This window comes from Peromyscus eremicus, chromosome 3, assembly GCF_949786415.1.
Source record: "Peromyscus eremicus chromosome 3, PerEre_H2_v1, whole genome shotgun sequence".
NCBI lineage: Eukaryota > Metazoa > Chordata > Mammalia > Rodentia > Cricetidae > Peromyscus > Peromyscus eremicus.
This window is the reverse complement of record NC_081418.1, coordinates 76,095,902-76,115,598: the sequence shown is the minus strand read 5'-3', so window position 1 is coordinate 76,115,598 and position 19,697 is coordinate 76,095,902. Positions and strand designations below refer to the sequence as shown.

At 36.2% G+C, this 19,697-nt stretch overlaps 1 protein-coding gene across 1 annotated transcript in view; it reads right to left on the bottom strand.

Moving 5' to 3' along the window:
* Positions 1-1,061: 1,061 nt before the first annotated feature.
* Ccser1 (coiled-coil serine rich protein 1) overlaps positions 1,062-19,697 on the bottom strand; it is a 486,840-nt gene continuing 468,204 nt past the window's right edge. Inside the window, exons 8-9 of the mRNA XM_059257903.1 lie at positions 10,484-10,561; positions 1,062-2,077 (exon numbers count right to left, since the gene is read on the bottom strand). Coding sequence (XP_059113886.1) covers positions 2,018-2,077; positions 10,484-10,561 — 138 coding nt within the window. The 3' untranslated portion in view covers positions 1,062-2,017. The remainder of the gene's footprint in view (positions 2,078-10,483; positions 10,562-19,697) is intronic.

The window sequence follows — 19,697 nt, the reverse complement described above, 5'->3', positions numbered from 1 at the left end:
TGGTGTATACATGGAAAATTAAAATTGGATAGACTCTTATTATGGTAACCTCTAAGAAAAAATAAGCACAATGTAAAAGACATATTTGTTAAACTATACTTTTCCTCTGGTTCTAGGATAAATGAAAAGGTGATATATTGTATTTATTATGTAAGTAAATCTTTAGGCATGCTTTTATTAATCGATAAATACTAGTGGTATACAAACTGCAGCCCTGACGCATACCCTACACCTATTGCTCAGCTTTTGAAAATAATTATCAACCTTAATGTGTGTGCACCATGAGATGCAGATGATTAGTTTTATAGTGCTTATACACTTTTATAGAAATAACTATAACACTCCCATAAGTACTTTATACATATTTTATGCAATTAAGACTTGCAGAACAACAATGTTACAGATAAATGAAGAGAAATATAAAAAATGTTCACACTCTGTAATAAGCACATGAGAAATTCTGAAAGTACTTCTTGAAAGTATTAATTTGTGAGCATGCTGTATTTAGTAATGGAAGAAAAGATGGAGAGGTGGAGAGTGGAGAGAGATAGGAAGGTTATTAAGATCACAATATGAACAGTTTGTTGTTATTAAAGGGATATCCTGAATTTGTACCTTTGAGGAAAGTGGTTTGTTCCCATCTATATTGACAGCTAACACATGCTTCATGGCTTTTGAGGAAATCAAAAATGTTTTTTCATTATTAGTTGACTCTAGTAATTAACTCCAGATTTATTTTTCCTTTCTCTTCAAGTTATCTTTTATTGGATTCCTCTTCCAAATGTACTGACCATTCAAATGGATGAAAAAATTTATGAAAGGAATGCTTTATGAAAGTAGATAAAGTCTTTGCCTTATCTGTCTATAAAGATGTCAAAAGTAAGACATCAAAAAGAATAGAAGAGAATGAACTGTAGAACATTTTGAGTGAAACAAAAATGTTTTTGTATGTTGGATCCTAGGACAATACTTAAAGGGATAAAGTCAATAAGGGCACATACAATTTTTTTTGTAAATAAATATATTTATAGTTTTATTTAACACCATAGTTTACACCCAGCATTTGGTCATTCATATTTTATGTTATATAAAGATGCAAATAACTTAATAAATTTTATAGCGTATTTCTATACATTACTATTGATAATTCTTTCATTGTATCTTCACAAATGGGATGGGCTCATTAAGATCTGCTCTTCTCTCCTGAGCCCTGTGGCCCTTCTACTGACCAACATCCTGCCCACCACACTGAATCACCCTTGCAATAAACTACACCACTCAAGAGATCCTTCTGGCTACTATGCCATTTGATGAAATGAGTTATCATAGAAAGTTAATAAAAAAGGGCCCACAGAGGTTAAGTTCAGGGTAAGGCCTCTTCTTGTACCACATACATTCAATAAACTTCTGTCACTCTGCAATAGATAAGTTTGTTTTTCTGCTTTTTAAGGGTATAATTTCCTTCTGTATACATTACATTCTGTGGTTAAATAAAGGCCACATGTATTTGTTCCATTTGAAGACATCCAAATTTCACCTCCTGGTGTTAATGTAATGAAAAGAGGTCACAAATAATCCAGTTTATCATTGGGAACTGTCCTGCGAAGATGAGGTAACTAAGGCTTCATTTCCAATCTATCTAATGCACATAGAATGTGACATAAAAAACACAAAGTTTATCACAAAGAAACAAATGATTTGGATAAGGAGGATGATCAAACAATATTTACTGCCAAGTGGAATATTACATTTTAGTATATTTGCATATAGAGATAATATTTAAATAAAAGTACGTCATTTAAAAAAAACAAAGTAAGTAAAAGCAAATGTATGTCCATTCAATATTCATCAATATTCTGTGGAAACTGTTTATAAATGCAAAAGTATACAGTGTTTATAATGAAACAATTTCTGTATTACATATTCTGCAAGATAGTTAACAGAAGGAATCATAGAAAAATTTATTTTTCTCAATATTTAATATGTCAAAGCTCAGTGATGAAAATGATTATTGTATTTAGCTTGAAATATATACTGGTTTAAATAAATCTCCAGTGCATGTAGGATTCCACAGGGCCTTGAAAAGAAAAAAAAAGAAATGAATGGCAAATAACAAAATGAAATGAAATTTTAAAAGAAGATGTTAAATGTTTAAACACTTAAATAAAAATACAGATTGACATGAAACTCTTCTGTTGTTGATTTTATGTCAACATTTGTTATTAGCATTCACAAAGAATATTTATTTTAGTAATGTAAAATGGAAAGATGGATAGTTGACATAAATTTTCCTTTCTTTAAACAAGTAAAAAAATAGTTTCCTTAGACTCTTTATGCATTCTTCAATGAAAAAACATCCAGAAAATTAGGTAATAGGTAAATAGCACAAGGTTCTCTTGAAGATGGCATATTCCACAGTTACTATCTGAGCCTTACACACAAAGCTTCAGAATGATTTCCATAGTCTGCAACTATTATTGCCCTAATCTTTAGTCCATCATTTCTGCTGAAACTTCACATGATAGAAATTTAAAACATTTCAAACTATTTCACACATATTAAAACAAGAAAATCCACTTAGTAAATATTCATGAAAGGAAGTGTAATGTCTACGAAGTATAGAACACTATGTTCATTCCTAAGCACAGTAAAATTGTTAGGAGATCTACAAGATCACAGGATCAAAAGTGTAAGACTCTGTTATGTACCAATATAAAGGATACATGTGTTTATGTGTGTGTGCGTGCACACGTGCGCCACATGTCAGTATACAAAATATAACAACATATCAGATCTGCAACTATGAGGCTTCTAAAGCAGTATTGGCAGTTTCTGAAGGAATTCTACACAAAGAGAAACCTTATTTGAGTCCACACCAAGAAACCCTATAAGAAAAGGCACTCAATAACTGAGGCACAGGACAACAAGTTGTGATAGAGCAGTGTCTGTGGAACAGTTCTGTATGAGAACAGTGGGTGCTATAATAAAATCCCATAATCAGAAACTGGAAAATCTGAGCAGTCATTAGTTTAAGAAATCCTGATTTTACCCTTGCAAAGTTTGCTGAGACATGCAGTGTGTGTGTGTGTGTGTGTGTGTGTGTGTGTGTGTGTGTGTGTGTGTGTGCAGGTGTCTGTGTTCAGTGTGTATGTGCAGTATGCACATATTATATACTAATAGCATTTTTAAGAGACACTTGTCCATTGTCTCACAGAATATTGCTCATTACTTGGACATTCAGGCTGATTGGTGCATACTGTAAATGAGGCTGCAAGGCTTGAATGCTTTCAAATTAGCACTCAGAAGCTCTAGCTTCAGTGGATAGAGTAGTACTACTGTGAATGAAGTGTATAGTGATTAGTTCTCTTGGTCCTTAAAAGAAAGCTCACTGAAGATACATAACCAGAGAAATGTGTAGAAAAAATGTATTTAAAAATTCACTTTTCAAGGTATATATGGTACTGTTTGATGATCTGTTAAGCTCATGTACACCACATAATTTTTATCTCTTCCTTTGCTGTTTTCCATGCAAAGCATATTTCCAGGTCCACTCGAAGGAAGTTTTCTTGATCTCATTTACGCTAGTCTATAGTACTACGTTGCTTACTTTCTCACGTAAGCATTCTATTACTTCCCTTTTTAGGGTAGGGTACATAAATTAAATAGCATAAAACAAGGTACTACATGACAGAATCATAAGTTGCATTCATTTATTAATAGTCTAAAAATGTCTCTATATGACAATATTGATATTTCATCTTCTTTCTTGCCTGGATAGCTGTCTATTTGGTAATGAACTGGTATCTATTAATGAGTATTTGTGTTATTTTCCATCATTATCCTTGACAATAAATGATGATTAGAGAATATCTTAGGAGCATGTTGTTTGGTATACATGGAAATACATGTCTTGGTAGATTTTATAGTTGGATCACACCGCTTTATTGCATTCTCAAAAATTTCTTGAGCAGAGGGTATACATGTGGTAAGGCTATTTGTTAACAGGATATATTTTAAAGATACATTAAAATGCTCATGATTAAGTGATATTCAGTTAAATTATAAAAAAATCATATTTTACTATTGCTGCAAAACAGTAATTATTATATTTAAAATGGAAAATTAAGATTGTATGGTTTACATATGTGATATAGAGATGTGATTCTGTTTGTGTGTTTAGTGAAATAGCATGGTGGCAGCAAAAGCTTTCAAACAATGAAAAACTAATGCACACTCTCACATCCACTGATATTTGCATACTCTCTAAATTACATGAAGTCATTTAGTTTCTCATCATAAACATGAGTAATATTATTGATGATTTCACGAAAGAAGAATTAAACCTTTCAAACTCAGTGAATACTTGTAAACCCCTTGTAAGTAAGAAGTAGTCTTTTAGGCCTGGTGTGGAAGCTCAAGCCACTGAGGCAGAAAAAGGAGTGTTGTGAGTTCTAGGCCATCACAAACTACATACTAAGTTCCAGGACAGCTTAGGCTAGTAAGACTCTCTCTCTAAACAGTGGGAAAAAGTTCTTAGTTGCATTTTTGCAGCCTAATTCCCAAAACTAAAGATTTGAAAAACATGAGATTTGGAGCCTCTCATTACTTAGTCCTTCCCTGAGCCTAGAGAATGAACAGCTCATCCAGTTCCAGGTTCTACCTTAAAACTGAAGAAAATGCTAAACCTTTTATACTGCTTTTCTTCCAGAAAATAATTCTATATTGGACTATAACATCAATTTGATGGATTAAGTCCATTTATAAACATAAAATTCATAAAATAATGATAAATCTGAAATAATTCTGATATTTATAGAAATGACTCTTTAAGTATTCTGAACTGCAAATTACACTCTTTTGGTATAAATTTTCTCTATACTAATTCAGCCTCATAAATTTACAATTGTAATTACCATCTTAACTCAGCATCACTAAAGAGTATAATTTCCTTGCATTCTTACTTTACAGTGCATAAGGTTAATGATATATGTGGCTTGCTTTTAAGAAAGTTTCTAATGGAATAGTCTAAAAATTCCTCCTTCCATGCCAGTTCTGTATAAATACATTTATGAAACTTTTTTCCTTAACTCACTATGATTACATTGTAAAATCACTTTATATCTTTATTTTTAAATACTTTCAATCTACAAATTTCAGCATCTTTGACCCCTAAAAAAATCCATTTCAGTTTTCTCATTGGTAAAAGTTAGATAAGCTTCAAGACCCTCAAATGCAAGAGTATGAAGCAAGTGACTGAGAAGTATCAACCTTCAAATAATGAAGCAAGTATTCATAGATTGTTTATATTGCATAAGATATTGCATGTGACCTGGAGATGACTCCTCACATACAGCAGGATGTGCGAGTACCGGACCCTTCTTATAAGAACTTGAGTACATGACGGTGGTTCTAATGTGGCTCCTGGAGCAATCTCTCAGAGATACTAAGGGATACATGTGCTTGTTATCAGTTCTTCCAGAGATAAAGGAGAGTAAAGAAGAGTGGGGAGGGGAGGAGATGAGAAGAAACACGTGATTATCAGGAACTCTGGTTGAGTTTAGCTTTACTCTCATTTCTTATGCCAAGTGGAAATGTAAGAGGGTTACTAAGTCATGGTTCCTTCAGATGGAAATGAAAAGGAGGCCTAAGTCTGCTGCTCCCTCAACTAGATGGGACACAGCAGGCCTGAGTCTCTGCTCCAGATGACAAGACAAAAGACACCTGGCTTCTCTGTTTCCTGGGATAGGCTTTAATTCTCTAGTGTGAGTTTCCTAATACACTCAATCTACTCCCAGGCCTAATAGCACAGAAGTCCCCTTTTTAACCTAGATGGTCTCTATGCTAATCGGACTATTCATATCCAGGACTGTGGCAAAGAGAGAACAATGCTTTCACTTACTGGGACACTCAAAACATCTTCAGGGAGGACATTATAATAGGATTTCTATCAAAGATGCTTTTCTCTTGACTTCCAAGGCACACAGCTCACCCTCTCTGTTTCAGTATCCCTGTGTTACTCTTCTGATGCCATCTCTACTCTCAGGCTCTCACATAATCGGTAATTCCATCCTATGTTCCCCCTCCCTGTGCACAATGCACTTAGAACCTTTTATCATTTCTTCATTTGTTCACCTTAATTTAACTATGCAGATTAAGCAATTGCACACTCCATAGGAGACTATCTGGGGCTTTTCAGCTAGAGGTTCCAGGTAAACTGTGATATTTGCTGAATATTAATTCAACAGATTTTCAAAGCTGTGTTATAAAACCATCTATATTGGACAAGCCAAGCATCTGAATTACATAGAAAGTAGCCTGTTTACTCTTAGCATTTTAAACCAAAGTTTTAATCAGGCATTTAATATGATATGAAAAATAATTGTCGTAAAGCAAACAAAACTATAACTCTTCACATATGTGATTTAACTTCTAGGTATAAACAAAAATACCTGAGTTGAGTGAGTATTAACAAATGGAGCACTTGCAGAAAGACTTTATTTTTTCTGGCAAGTGCCAAGACATATCCATACACCACTGGACGTTCTGACTATGAAGATGACAGAAGCAATGTATTAGAACCAGGAAGATTTAAAACAGTACAGGTTCTTAGGAACCAATGAGAATGCTGAATTGACAACTATTCAACTGAGATAATATATCAGCATATCACAAAACTTTCCTTCTCTACAACACGGGGCTAATCAACCAGTGCAGAAAAAGGCAAGCATCCGCATCCCTGTCCTGAGAGACAGGACAAACTCTTCTCATACATTTAAGGGCTCTTTGTACATTAACTGCCATGAGAAGCCCCAGAGCGAAATCTAATAAATCCAGGAGAAGTTTCAAAATACACGGAAAACTGTACTGAGGAATTCTCTCAATATCTTCATGTATAATGAATATTTTGCTATTATTTTTCTAGTCTATAATTAGAAACTTCATATATAAAGCAAATTTCCTTGAGAAAATAAGTTAAAATAGTTGAAAAACACAGATAATATTAAATCAAACATATATATATACTGGACTTAATCAAAAATATAAATGATTGTATAATTCAACAAATTTTCAATAGTCAAATGAAAACCATCGATAATATATACACTGATCAGAACAATTTAATATTTGATTAAATATCTGGTAAGTTCACATTTTAGAAAGTGATCAAAATCTTAAAAATTCAATAGTAATAAACATATTCTTTAAAATTTAAAACATATACAAAGTAGTAGATCTCTTCACTCAAAATTCTAACAATAAAAGACAGATATTATGATTATTGTATGTAAAATCAACGCATTACTTGAAATAAAATTTACACTTGAAGTCAATCATATTAGCACAAAATAACTTTTTATAAAACATAGCAAGGAAATAAAATATTACTCGAAGATATTAAATTAATTAAATCCTAAATTTTCTCACTGATAATATTTAACACCTTCCTTGTTGAATTTAGCTATTCACTCTCAAATAGTTTAATCAAATTATTATTTGCAGTAGCTCTCAAGCTTCAAAATATTTACAAACAGTATAATATGTACTATATGGAGGCCTTTAAATGTAGGTGATGTAATCAGAAAGATCCAATCAGTTGATAGGGTCTTATAGTGAACAGTGTTGCTTCCTGACCCTACCCATTCATCTTCTATCTGGTTTCAAAAGTACAGATGACACTTAAGAAATTATTTGGTTTTGAGATTCCTGATAAAATTGTTTCATAAAAGAGCTTATTTAAAAAGCCTTTAAATTTGTCTATAGTGGACTTTTATTAACATATTTCATTCTATATTCCTATAGATTACTTTCTTATGTAGCATATATAGCAAAAACCATGTCCTGAATGCTAATGGTGACTCGGCCTTTTGTAGTTTGACATTCACCCCTCTGACACATGATCACAATTGGTCCATGAACAGCAAATGGTAGTTGATATTGACAGCTTCAAAAAGCAGGTAGGAAAGCATAAGAACCAAGGATGATGGAAAAGGTTTCAACTAAATTCTTCTTCCTTTCCTGAGAAACTCTAGAAAATTATGAATAGAGGTTTGGTACACATACATAGGTGTGTGTGTGTGTGTGTGTGTGTGTGTGTGTGTGTGTGTAACATAAAACAATTTTATGAAATATTGTGAAGAAAATATAAAGACAGTGATTCATACACAGATGTAAATTAAATTATTTACAAATAAATATTGCAGTTGATGGATGATACTTCCTGTTCCTGGAGAAGTGTGTATGTGTCCCAGTTATCATACAATTCATCATTCTAAAAATGCCTTATTTTTAACTGATTAGAATGTTTCTTTCCTCAAGTTTTCATATAGAAAGCACTCTCCAGTTCATTCACGTAGTTAAATATAGCTACTGTCCCAAGTTTCTGTGCATTTAGTCATTCATTTGTTGATTCTGTAGATTGTGTTATATTTAAACGATTAGGAAATGCTAAGCATATCAGTATGAGTTGAATACTGTTCTCTGTTAACAGCTCTCCAAACCATAACAATTGCTTATGTATGGGGATGCTTTAGGAGTCATAACCAAGGAAGTATTCTTCCTTGACCTCAGGTCACAGGCTGATTTGCCTTCCTCACATGAAGAACAACGAGGACTTTAAGAGAACTATCATGTTCCTGACTCCTTCATAAAATTTGCATTTACATATTTATAAAACCTAGTGCTATGATGTATTTTGCAAAAAAGAATATAATGAGCCACAGAGAAGCAAATTTGAAAGAGTTGGCAGGTAGCTGGGGTCTTAAGTATAAGTGTGCACAGCTTAGGTATTTCTCCAGGGGCAGCATTCACCCCTCAGACAACAGTTCTCACCAGCGTTCACGATGGGATCTAAAACTTGACACTGCTGCATAAAAGTCTTTTATTATTTGTCTATGTTAACTCACTGAGCCAGTTAGAACGCAGGTACTCAAATATTAATTCCCAAATACAAATGCATATGGGTCTTCCTTGTCTTTGCATTAAGAATGCATTATTTTTCCTAACAATCCAAGCACCTTACAGATCTCATGATAAAAAAAAAACCAGTTTCACCTTCCTGGAATTCAGATAACTCAGCTAAGAATTGAGTGCTTTGAAGTAGTTGAATTCTAAGCTAACCTGTAGTATACATGTGCTATGATGTATATTGCAAAACAGTTTTATGGGGATTATGTTTTTATAATTCTTTTTGAAACATCTGTGACATCCAGTCTTAGAAATACACCTAAGAACTGATACACAAATATATATTTACAATTGTTATATCAAGGAGGAGGGAAGTCCCTCAAAGGAGATAAACAATGGATTACTTATTTTAAACTATCCTAAAATTATAAAACTTGTTCCTTTAAAAAATAAAGATTAACAGCATGTATATAACATATAAAACTAGGCTAGAAACATTGCTATAATGATATTAGTATCTGTAGAGTATTTAAACATCCAGAAGAAAACATTAAAATGAATACTATAGAAAAATTTTCTGGAAAAAAAATCATAGGTTTTAGCACCTTTAAACTAATGTTAAAATTTGAAAACAATTTGTCCTAGAACTCAAAACTGGTTTAATTTGTGAAAGAGACATGTAGTTAGTGCAATATTAACAATACTGTTGCCGTTTGCATGGCAGCACAAGAATGCCATCTACATTCATGTTATCTGACAACATGAAATATAAATATAAACATATGTTATCATTATAGTGAAATGTTCACAAAGCCGAATGTATCCAGTTTCTTGTGAACAAAAAAGTGACAGCTTACTCATCGACATTTGTGAGTGTAAGAACAGATTCTCCCAATAGATGGCAATGAGCAGGAGAATTCCTTTACTTTTCAGCAGAGGGGAGTTGAAAGCAATTCAACAAAACACAAATATTACAGCTATGTTTAAGAAAAGATTGTTATTTACACCAGCTTTAGGATTTATGGAGGATTATTGAGTTACAGCACATCTTACAATCCTATCAGCAAGTATTTTACATTAAGAAAAAATACTAACTTTTAATTAAATTACGTGCATTGCCTACACTGAAGCCCAAGAGCTAAAGCTTTATTGTAACATTGTTTGCCAAGTTGGAGGTTTTCTTTTATATGCCTGCATGTAAAAATGTTTGGCCTTAGGTTACTGAAAACCTAATAACTTTATTAAATTGCAAATAAATGAATTAGAATTTCCTTAAAAACAAATTATCCTAGTATTCTTATGCACATTCTCTTGTGTCTTAAGATTCACTAGCTCAGAAAAGCATGTAAGAGATGTTGGTTTAAAAAAATTAATAGGATTTTGTAATGCCACTTGGGGCCTGGAATTATCTTTTCCAGTTCAACAAGGTGTTTGGGGATTGTTGAAGAACAAGTGAGGACTAGTGCACAGCCTAATTCTATTCAGTCAATGCAGGACACCACAGCAGAGGTAAATAAGCTGTGGAAGTCTGTAGACCAATGAAGAAGATTAAAAAAAAATGTTTCATATAGCTACTTACATCACAGCCTAGAAGTTCAGTCTGCGTGGATTTGTCTACGCGTGAAGCAAAAGCCTTCTGTAAATGCTGCACTTTTTCCTACAAAGTAGAAAAAGAAAATTACAACGAGGGTAAGCCATGTGCTTCTATGCTAGTATTTCCTGCTTATTAAAATTTGATTAATCTATAATTCATGAACCAGTGTGTGTGTGTACACTCAATTATGGTGGTGTTTTTTGAATTAGTATAAATATTTGCAGCTTAGTTTTCCAGGCATGACCACCCCACTGAACCATCTTTTCTTCTAGTCTAAGAGTGACTGTGGTATTTTTGCATGAGTAGTGCCACCCAGAGTTTCAGGCATTTGAACACAACTGTCAAAATGTGTCTTGCAATCCTGCAAGACTGGAACACATTTGTAGGTTGCGTGGAGAAGCTACGGTCACCTCAGCTAAGAACAGAAAGCTGAATTATTTGCAGACTAACTTAAAGTAGAAATGAGTGTGACATGGAGCTTTTTACGGGTAATGGCATTCATAAATAACTGAAGTCAGAAAGGTTACTATAGTGATGGGCCTAAATAGCTACAAGTTCAAAAGGTGCTTAATGAGAGTCAGGAGAGATATGACACTGGAAAATGAAGCCAATGGAGCTAAGTCAGGCCAGAAGGTCCAAATGTGCCAAAGCCTGAGACCAGAGTGAAGAGGCCAGAGCAGACTGGACAGAATCCTGCACAAATGATTCCTGAGTAGCTTCCTTCTCAAAGTTCTACTCTATAATTGAAAGGTCAGAAACACATTTGACATCAATCCAAGCACACTGATTTCAACTTGTCTGTGGCCTTAGATTACCCATACAAAGAAATCAGAACAAAGTAACACAGAGAAGAGGGACATCTGGCAACAAACCAAAGCAAAGTTCTCGGCCACCTGTGCTTTTTGTTGGCTCCCCAAACCCCTAGGGGTAAGCAAACCCAATTTCTCTAGCCCCTCCCCTGGGGAATAGCAGGAGGTTAAATTGATTCAATTTCTTACAGGCAACTTTTACAAATAAATCTATAAATGGGATTATATAATTGACTTTATCTTTTCCTTTCTAAGCAGTTAACAATTTGGTATTTCTTAATTAAAACACACAGGTTGGCTTTTTTATCATTTAAAATTAATAAAACGTGTGCATAAATTATAGAAACATGGCAGATTTTGTAGAGAGTCAAGGTAAGATGAAAAAGATGTCTCCTGATTTATATTTGCTGATGTTTGGGTTACTAAATGTATGCTGATTTGGGGTGCTGTGTGCTACTGCTATTGAGTACAAGTATTCTTTTCTTGTTCAAACCTCAAAGTGGTTAAATTATAGATTGGAGATAATACGGCAGTTTAAAAGATAACTATTATCATAATAAATAAATGCATATAAGCCAAAAATACAGTTTATTTTAACTTATGGAGTGTATTTTACTACATTTACATTTTCTTTCCTACTGTAATCTTTACCACTGTAATTATCACCACTTACAGCAGATGCAAATAACGCAGTTTAAGACAGATGTCAGGCGCCAAAGCAAGTAATACACGCAATTTATATATGCAATGGTCATTTAAAATATTATTGTCACTTAAGTACATAAAATAAACACTGAGTTAAAGATCACACAAGACAGCTGGTCAGTGGTGGCACATGCCTTTAATCCCAGTACTTAGAAGGCAGAGACAGACCAATCTCTGTGAGTTCGAGGTCAGCCTGTTCTACAGAGTGAGATCTAGGATAGTCACCAAAACTACACAGAGAAACCCTGTCTCGAAAATCAAAAAAAAAAAAAAAAAAATCACACAAGACAGTAAGTGGAAGTGAAAATTCAAACCTTCCTCTGTCTTCAACCTTAGTATGCCCTTCAGCTGAAGAATAGATAAACAAAATGTGGTACACATACACAATGGAATACTACTCAGCAAAGAAAAACAATGACATCATGAGGTTTGCAGACAAATGGATGGATCTAGAAAAAATCATCCTGAGTGAGGTAACCCAGACTCAGAAAGACAAACATGGTATGTACTCACTCATAGGAGGATACTAGATGTGGAACAAGGATGACTGGACTGCTACTCACATCACCAGGGAGGCTACCTGGAAAACAGAACCCCAAGAAAGACAAGGGGATCACCCAATGATGGAGAAATGGAAGAGATCTACATGAACAGCCTGGACATGAGTGGGGGTAACGAAGGGCGAGGGTCAAGGAAAAGAGAGCTTGGGGAAGCGGGAGATCCCAGCTAGATCAACAACAGAGAGGGAGAACAAGGAATAGGAGACCATGGTAAATGAAGACCACATGAGACTAGGAAGAAGCAAAGTGCTAGAGAGGCCCACAGAAATCCACAAAGATACCCCCACAACAGACTGCTGGCAATGGTCGAGAGACAGCCCGAACTGACCTACTCTGGTGATGGGCTGGCCAAACACCCTAATTGTCGTGCTGGAAACCCCATCCAACTACTGAGCGATCTGGATGCAGAGATCCATGGCTAGGCCCCGGGTGGATCTCTGGGAGTCCAATTAGCAAGAAAGAGGAGGGTTTATATGAGTGAGAATTGTTGAGATCAAGGTTGAATAAAGCATAGGGACAAATAGCCAAATGAATGGAAACACATGAACTATGAACCAATGGCTGAGGGGTCACCAACTGGATCAGGCCCTCTGAATGGGTGAGACAATTGATTGACTTGATCTGTTTGGGAGGCATCCAGGCAGTGGCACCGGGTCCTGTGCTCATTGCATGAGTTGGCTGTTTGAAACCTGGGGCCTATGCAGGATCGCTTGGCTCAGGCTGGGAGGCGGGAACTGGACCTACCTGGACTGAGTCTACCAGGTTGATCTCAGTCCACGGGGGAGGCTTTGCCCTGGAGGAGGTGGGAATGGGGGATGGGCTGGGGGGCAGGTGAGGGGTGGCCTGAGGGGGGAGAATAAGGGAATCCGTGGCTGATATGTAGAACTGAATTGTATTGCAAAATAAAAATTAAAATTAAAAAAAAGATATTACAACTCTGAAAAGCTATAAAGAAATGATTTTATCTCTGTGTCATATAGTAAAGAAAACATAACACATACATAATTTCTGTAGTCATCGTACAGCCAGTAATTGCAGAGTGGTAACAAATTATTCTTGAGGTCCCCCTGTTTATATTCTTTTTCAGACTTTACTAGGTTATGCTTTTCTATAGAAGGAACTTAATACTGCTTTAGATTTACCCATGCATTTCCTGTAAATATCACAATTCCACAGAATACATACTGCCATATATATGATCAGTAATGCCTTTTATAGCAGGAGTCAGGAGTGAAGGATTAGGCTAATGTTGAGTTATAACACAACTTTTGAAGTAGAGCAATGTGGCAAAGCAAACATGTAAAAGCCAAATTTTGAGAAGGTATGAAATCCCTTCAATAGCCATGGCAGTTAATCACAGCAGAATATTCTAAAAATATTCTATTTATTGTAAGAGTCATATTCAGGGCATAAAGATATTTGGGGGGGCATGTGTGTGTGTGTGTGTGTGTGTGTGTGTGTGTGTGTGTGTGATAAAACAGGCATTAATAGACTTGATATCCACAGCACATTCTATCCATATAGAAATGCTAATTTCATATGTTGGCATCATTCCCACACTCGCTGTCCTAGGTTCAATTCTTAGCATTCACATGCTAGTTCACAATTATCCATAACTTCAAGGCCAGAGGATCTAATATCCTTTTCCTACCTCTGCAAGCACCAGCAATGCATGGGGTACACAGACATACATAAAGACAAAAGACTCACATACACAAAACAGATAAATAAAAAAAACACAGTTGTTTAAAATATAGTAGTCTTTCTACATACAGATAGCAAACACACTAGGAAAGAGATCTTGGAAACACTCTTGCTCTCAAAACAAACAAAGAAACAGAAAAACTAGAGGAATAAGACTAAGCAATATGGTTACTATGGAAACCCTAGAATGAAAATTGTAAAACCTTGAAGTCAGAGACTGGGGAAGACACTAGAAGATGGAAGGATCTCCTATGCTTATGGATTAGTAGAACTCATATAGGAAAAATGAACACAAAGGCAGTGTAGCTAGAGTTTTTCTGGTCCTGCCTGGCCTACGGTCAGGACAAATCTCTCTCACCCTCTAGTCCCGCAGATGCTCAGACCCAACCAAGTAAACACACAGAGACTTATATTGCTTACAAACTGTATGGCTACAGCAGGCTTCTTGTTATCTAGTTCTTATATCTTAAATTAACCCATATCTATTAGTCTATAAGTTACCACATGGCTCGTGGCTTACTGGTACCTTACATCTTGTCATGGTGGCAGCTGTGTCTCTCTGCCTCAGCCTTCCACCTCCCAGAATTCTTCTCCTCCTTGTCCTGCCTACCTATCCTTCCTGCCTGGCTACTGGCCAATCAGAGTTTTATTTATTCACAACATACAGGATATCCCACAGCAAGGCACAATTCAAAGATTCAATGCAAACCGAAATAAAAAAAAAATCCACACAACATTTTTCACAGAAATATAAAAATAAGTCCTAAATTTCATATAAAATCACACACACACACACACACACACACACACAAACACACACATACACACAAACACACACACACAAAAACACACACCAGATAACCAAAGGAATCCTAACTAAAAATAATAATGCTGGAGTGATGAATATATTGAATTTCAAGCTATACTTTAAAGCTATAGTAATCGAAACAGCATGGTACTGGCACAAAGACAGACAAGTAGATCAATGGAACAAAATAGAAGACCCAAATATGAGTACATGTAATTACAGTCGTACGATATTTGGCAAAGATGCCAAAAACTTAGAGTGGAGAAAAGAGGCCATCTTCTTCAAAGAATGGTGCTAGGAAAACTGAATGCCCATATCAATCAATAGCAATTAAATTAATTGAAGTGGAAAAGGTCATGAGAGCAAGAGTTGCTGGAGGGGAGGGGCAAAGTGATGCAAATACAATCCTCATGTATAACAGTCTTAAAAAATAAATTTCAAAAGAAGTAAATTTAATGGAAACAAATCTAATTTTACTTTTTTTTGGGGGGGAAATGGCACCATTGAAGCATATGTTTCCATTTACTTATGCACTAATTGCCTCATATGTCACTGAAGCAGCATTCAAAAGGCATAAATAAAATATACATAAAATAAAATTTTAAATGTTTCTAAGTACTTAAATTTCAGATGTGAAACTATCAAATGAAGAGAAGAAAACAAACATAAGATGCTTCAAGGTAGTGGAAGGAACCATGATGATTTGAATAAGACCCTCAGAGGACAAAAAAGTTATAGACAAACAAGACTGCATCAAACTACGAAGTTTTAGCACAACATACGATAGCCTCTGCACACAGTGTTGTGTTACTGGAGGTTAAAGAACAAAAACAACAAATCATTGTTCTTATCCCTGGTTTACAGAAGAGTGTTTGGCAAAGAGTAGGTTTAAACTAAGAGAACTGATTTCTAAAACCTTTAAAAGATCACAAACTCTGCTTTAAAATAGTATAAGCCTAACATGAATCTAGAGCTTGTAATGATGGAAATGAAATACTGCTAATAATTAACATGAGAAGAACATAAAAGATGACTTTTAAAATGGAAAAGTAATGTTATTCATTATAATAAAATCCACACAGTGTGGTAGATCAAATTTATTCTATGAATTAAGTGGGTGAATGGAATTTGAACATCATCATGTACTGTGGGACATTCTGTATGGCAAATGTGTTGCTCTGATTGGTTAGTAAATAAAACACTGATTGGCCATTGGCTAGGCAGGAAGTGTAGGCGGGACAAGGAGGAAAATAAAGCTGGGAAGTGGAAGGCTGAGTCAGAGAGACACTGCCAGCCACCACGATGACAAACAGCATATGAAGATGCCGGTAAGCCACGAGCCATGTGGCAAGGTATAGATTAATGGAAATGGATTAATTTAAGCTGTAAGAACAGTTAGCAAGAAGCCTGCCATGGCCATACAGTTTGTAACCAATATAAGTCTCTGTGTTTACTTGGTCGGGTCTGAGTGGCTGTGGGACTGGCAGGTGAGAGAGATTTGCCGTGACTGTGGGCCAGGCAGGAAAACTCTAGCTACAAATGGCGCCCAACATGGGGCAAGAGTTTCCACCTAAAAACTGAGAAAAAAGATTCTAAAACGGAGCTAAAAACAGCTTCCTAATTGTCTCTCTCAAATGAGCGGCAGCTGCTGGTTTGAGCTACTGGTGGGTTTCTAGCATGCGCGCTCGACCTGCTGTATGGCTGGAATGAGGCCTCTGCAAGTGGCACATTAAGCTGCATGGTGGATTTAGCCTTTGCTAGTACAAAACAAGAAGAGAGGTTTCTGGGCTACACGCTGCTTGGATAAGAGCATAGACCCATGATAGCTCCCAGAGCTGGAGGTAAACTACCACCACCATGTTGGGAAGCTGAGGTGGTCGGAGCCAGCAGCCACAGCTGCTACAGTTTAAGGCAATAGATTCACAATAAGACAGATTCAGATGTAATAGTTTACAACGTGTGTAAAATATACGTAGGCTTGAAAGAGACAAAAAAAGGTGATATATAGAGTTATAGAAACAAATACATAGTTTTAAAAAATAAAGTCTTTAAAGAGACAGTAAAATTAATATAAAAAATAAGCCACGTGAAGATGAATATTACACAGAGAATCTGGATTGTGTTGTCTTTGGGATTCTTAACTGCAGAGAGATATTTGATTGCAAAGGAAGCTGAGTTAAACCAATATGTATACTTTAAAGATACCTTGACTTCAAAATTTGGATATAAGGATATGTTGCTTTGGAAAAGAGTTTCTTTTGTTTCCACAGAAAGCCAGAGGCTATGGATTTGTTCCAGATTAAGATACATCAGGTTTGACCAGCCAAGACCCCCTGAAAGGTCTCCGATGACACCATGGCCCAGATGATCCAACATCCAGAATGGTTTGAAGGCATCTGGCTCAGACGATACAGCCTCATGGACTATTCCATAATTCTAAAATTTTCTTTGTTTCCCCATAAGATACAGCGCCCCTCTCCAGCAGGAAGTAGTAAGAGAAGCTACGCCCAAATTCCTAAATTATATGTAATTTTACTTTGTTAAGGTTAAAACCTTCCTTTTTGAAAAAAAAAGGGGGAAGTGCTGTGGGACGTTCTGTATGGCAAATGTGTTGCTCTGATTGGTTAGTAAATAAAACACTGATTGGCCATTGGCTAGGCAGGAAGTGTAGGCGGGACAAGGAGGAGAATAAAGCTGGGAAGTGGAAGGCTGAGTCAGAGAGACACTGCCAGCCACCACGATGACAAACAGCATATGAAGATGCCGGTAAGCCACGAGCCATGTGGCAAGGTATAGATTAATGGAAATGGATTAATTTAAGCTGTAAAAACAGTTAGCAAGAAGCCTGCCATGGCCATACAGTTTGTAACCAATATAAGTCTCTGTGTTTACTTGGTCGGGTCTGAGTGGCTGTGGGACTGGCAGGTGAGAGAGATTTGCCGTGACTGTGGGCCAGGCAGGAAAACTCTAGCTACAATCATGTATTGGATAGAGAATCATTTACATAGTATGAAAACAAAACCAAGAGAGAAAATCACAGGGATTACTTAACAATGCCAAAGTCAGAAATGAGCACAGAAAGGCAAAGTCATAACTGCACAGCACACACTGATTATTCGTACACCTCCCCTCCCCTTTAATGAGTGTACATCAGTGCAAACATTAGCAGAATTAGAAGGAGAACAGCAGCCAGTTAAACTTCCTTGAGCTTTCTGGGAGCCACCAAGGACATAGGACAAAGTTTTAGTGAAATCCAGTCATAACAGGGCAACTTCCTTGATGTTCAGAGCTAGTCATGGTAGTCATGATGATTTTCAGTACACATGAGTAGAACTCTAGAGATGACCAACAATGACCCTGATGACCTAGTGACACTGGAGGTCTGTGAGGAGGAGAGCCAATGCGTGTAGAGCAGGAAGGACAGGACCTGGCAGACATGCATCAGGGGAGGACTGTTGTCAACAACTGTGGCTCAGGCTGCATCATTGGAAGCTAGAAGCTCATGAACTGCCATGCTTTTGAGTGTGACTGCCTACAGGTGTATAATAGTCACCATGACCTTCAACTATGAGCAATGGGCCCTCCATGTCTTCTATTTCCTTTTTCCCAAGGCTGTTTAAATTCACTGGGAAAAGAGATGTGAAAGTCTTTTCTCTTTCCTTGCTAGTTTTCTTCTTCTTTTTTCTATTTTGATTTTGTTGTTTTTGCAGACAGTAGTGCTACAACTTTGGCTTCTATGAGTGCAGAAAAGAGAGCCCTGTTCGGTCCCTTTATCATCCTTTTCTGTTTGAAATGCAAAACTGTTAGAGAACAAAAGTAAAGAGAATAAGAAGAGCCATTTCACAACCATCCGCAGTGAACCTGGAATTCAGATAAGTATTGGTATAGCTGTATCCTACGATGACTCCATGGATCTGTGCTGCCCTTTGACTTGGGAGAAGTTCCTGCTATTGTTCACACAACTCTGCTTATGTGAAGAGGATTCTATGAGGGCAAAATAAGGTGACACAAAAAGCCAAGTCTTTCCTTCTTGACCATACCCTAAATAACCAGAACACTGGGACCATTGGCAGCTTAGTGTCTGTCTGGATCAATCCTGATGAGTCAACTATAAAGAAGAAGTGGGTGGCTGAGTGCTGGAAGATACAGGGTTGATGGACTAATTGGGTTGCTCACACACACACACACACACTCCGGCACTGAAAGAGAGAATCTAGTTAATACTAAGTTGGACTGGATCCAACCCTGGTCCTCTCCTTATTGTTAATTTCCTGGACAGAGTGCTATGGTGCAATAAATAAATAAATAAATAAATAAATAAATAAATAAATAGAATTTTAAAGTCTGAGATTTGAACATAGTTTTTCAAATAATGAGCAAACTGTAGTTGCTAAGATAGGATAGAGCATCACTGATGCATCAGTTTTTAAAGGGCCTGATTTATGAACCCAATAATTAGAGTTTCATTCTGTGAGCACCCATTCATGATGCCAGGCTGGAACTCACACATATTTGCAGCTGAAATGCCTTCAGTTTTTAGTTTGCTTCCCCCAGAAAAGTAGTGTGAGGATTTAACAGGTTCAGAAAGAGGATAGGATAGGAGGGATAGGAGC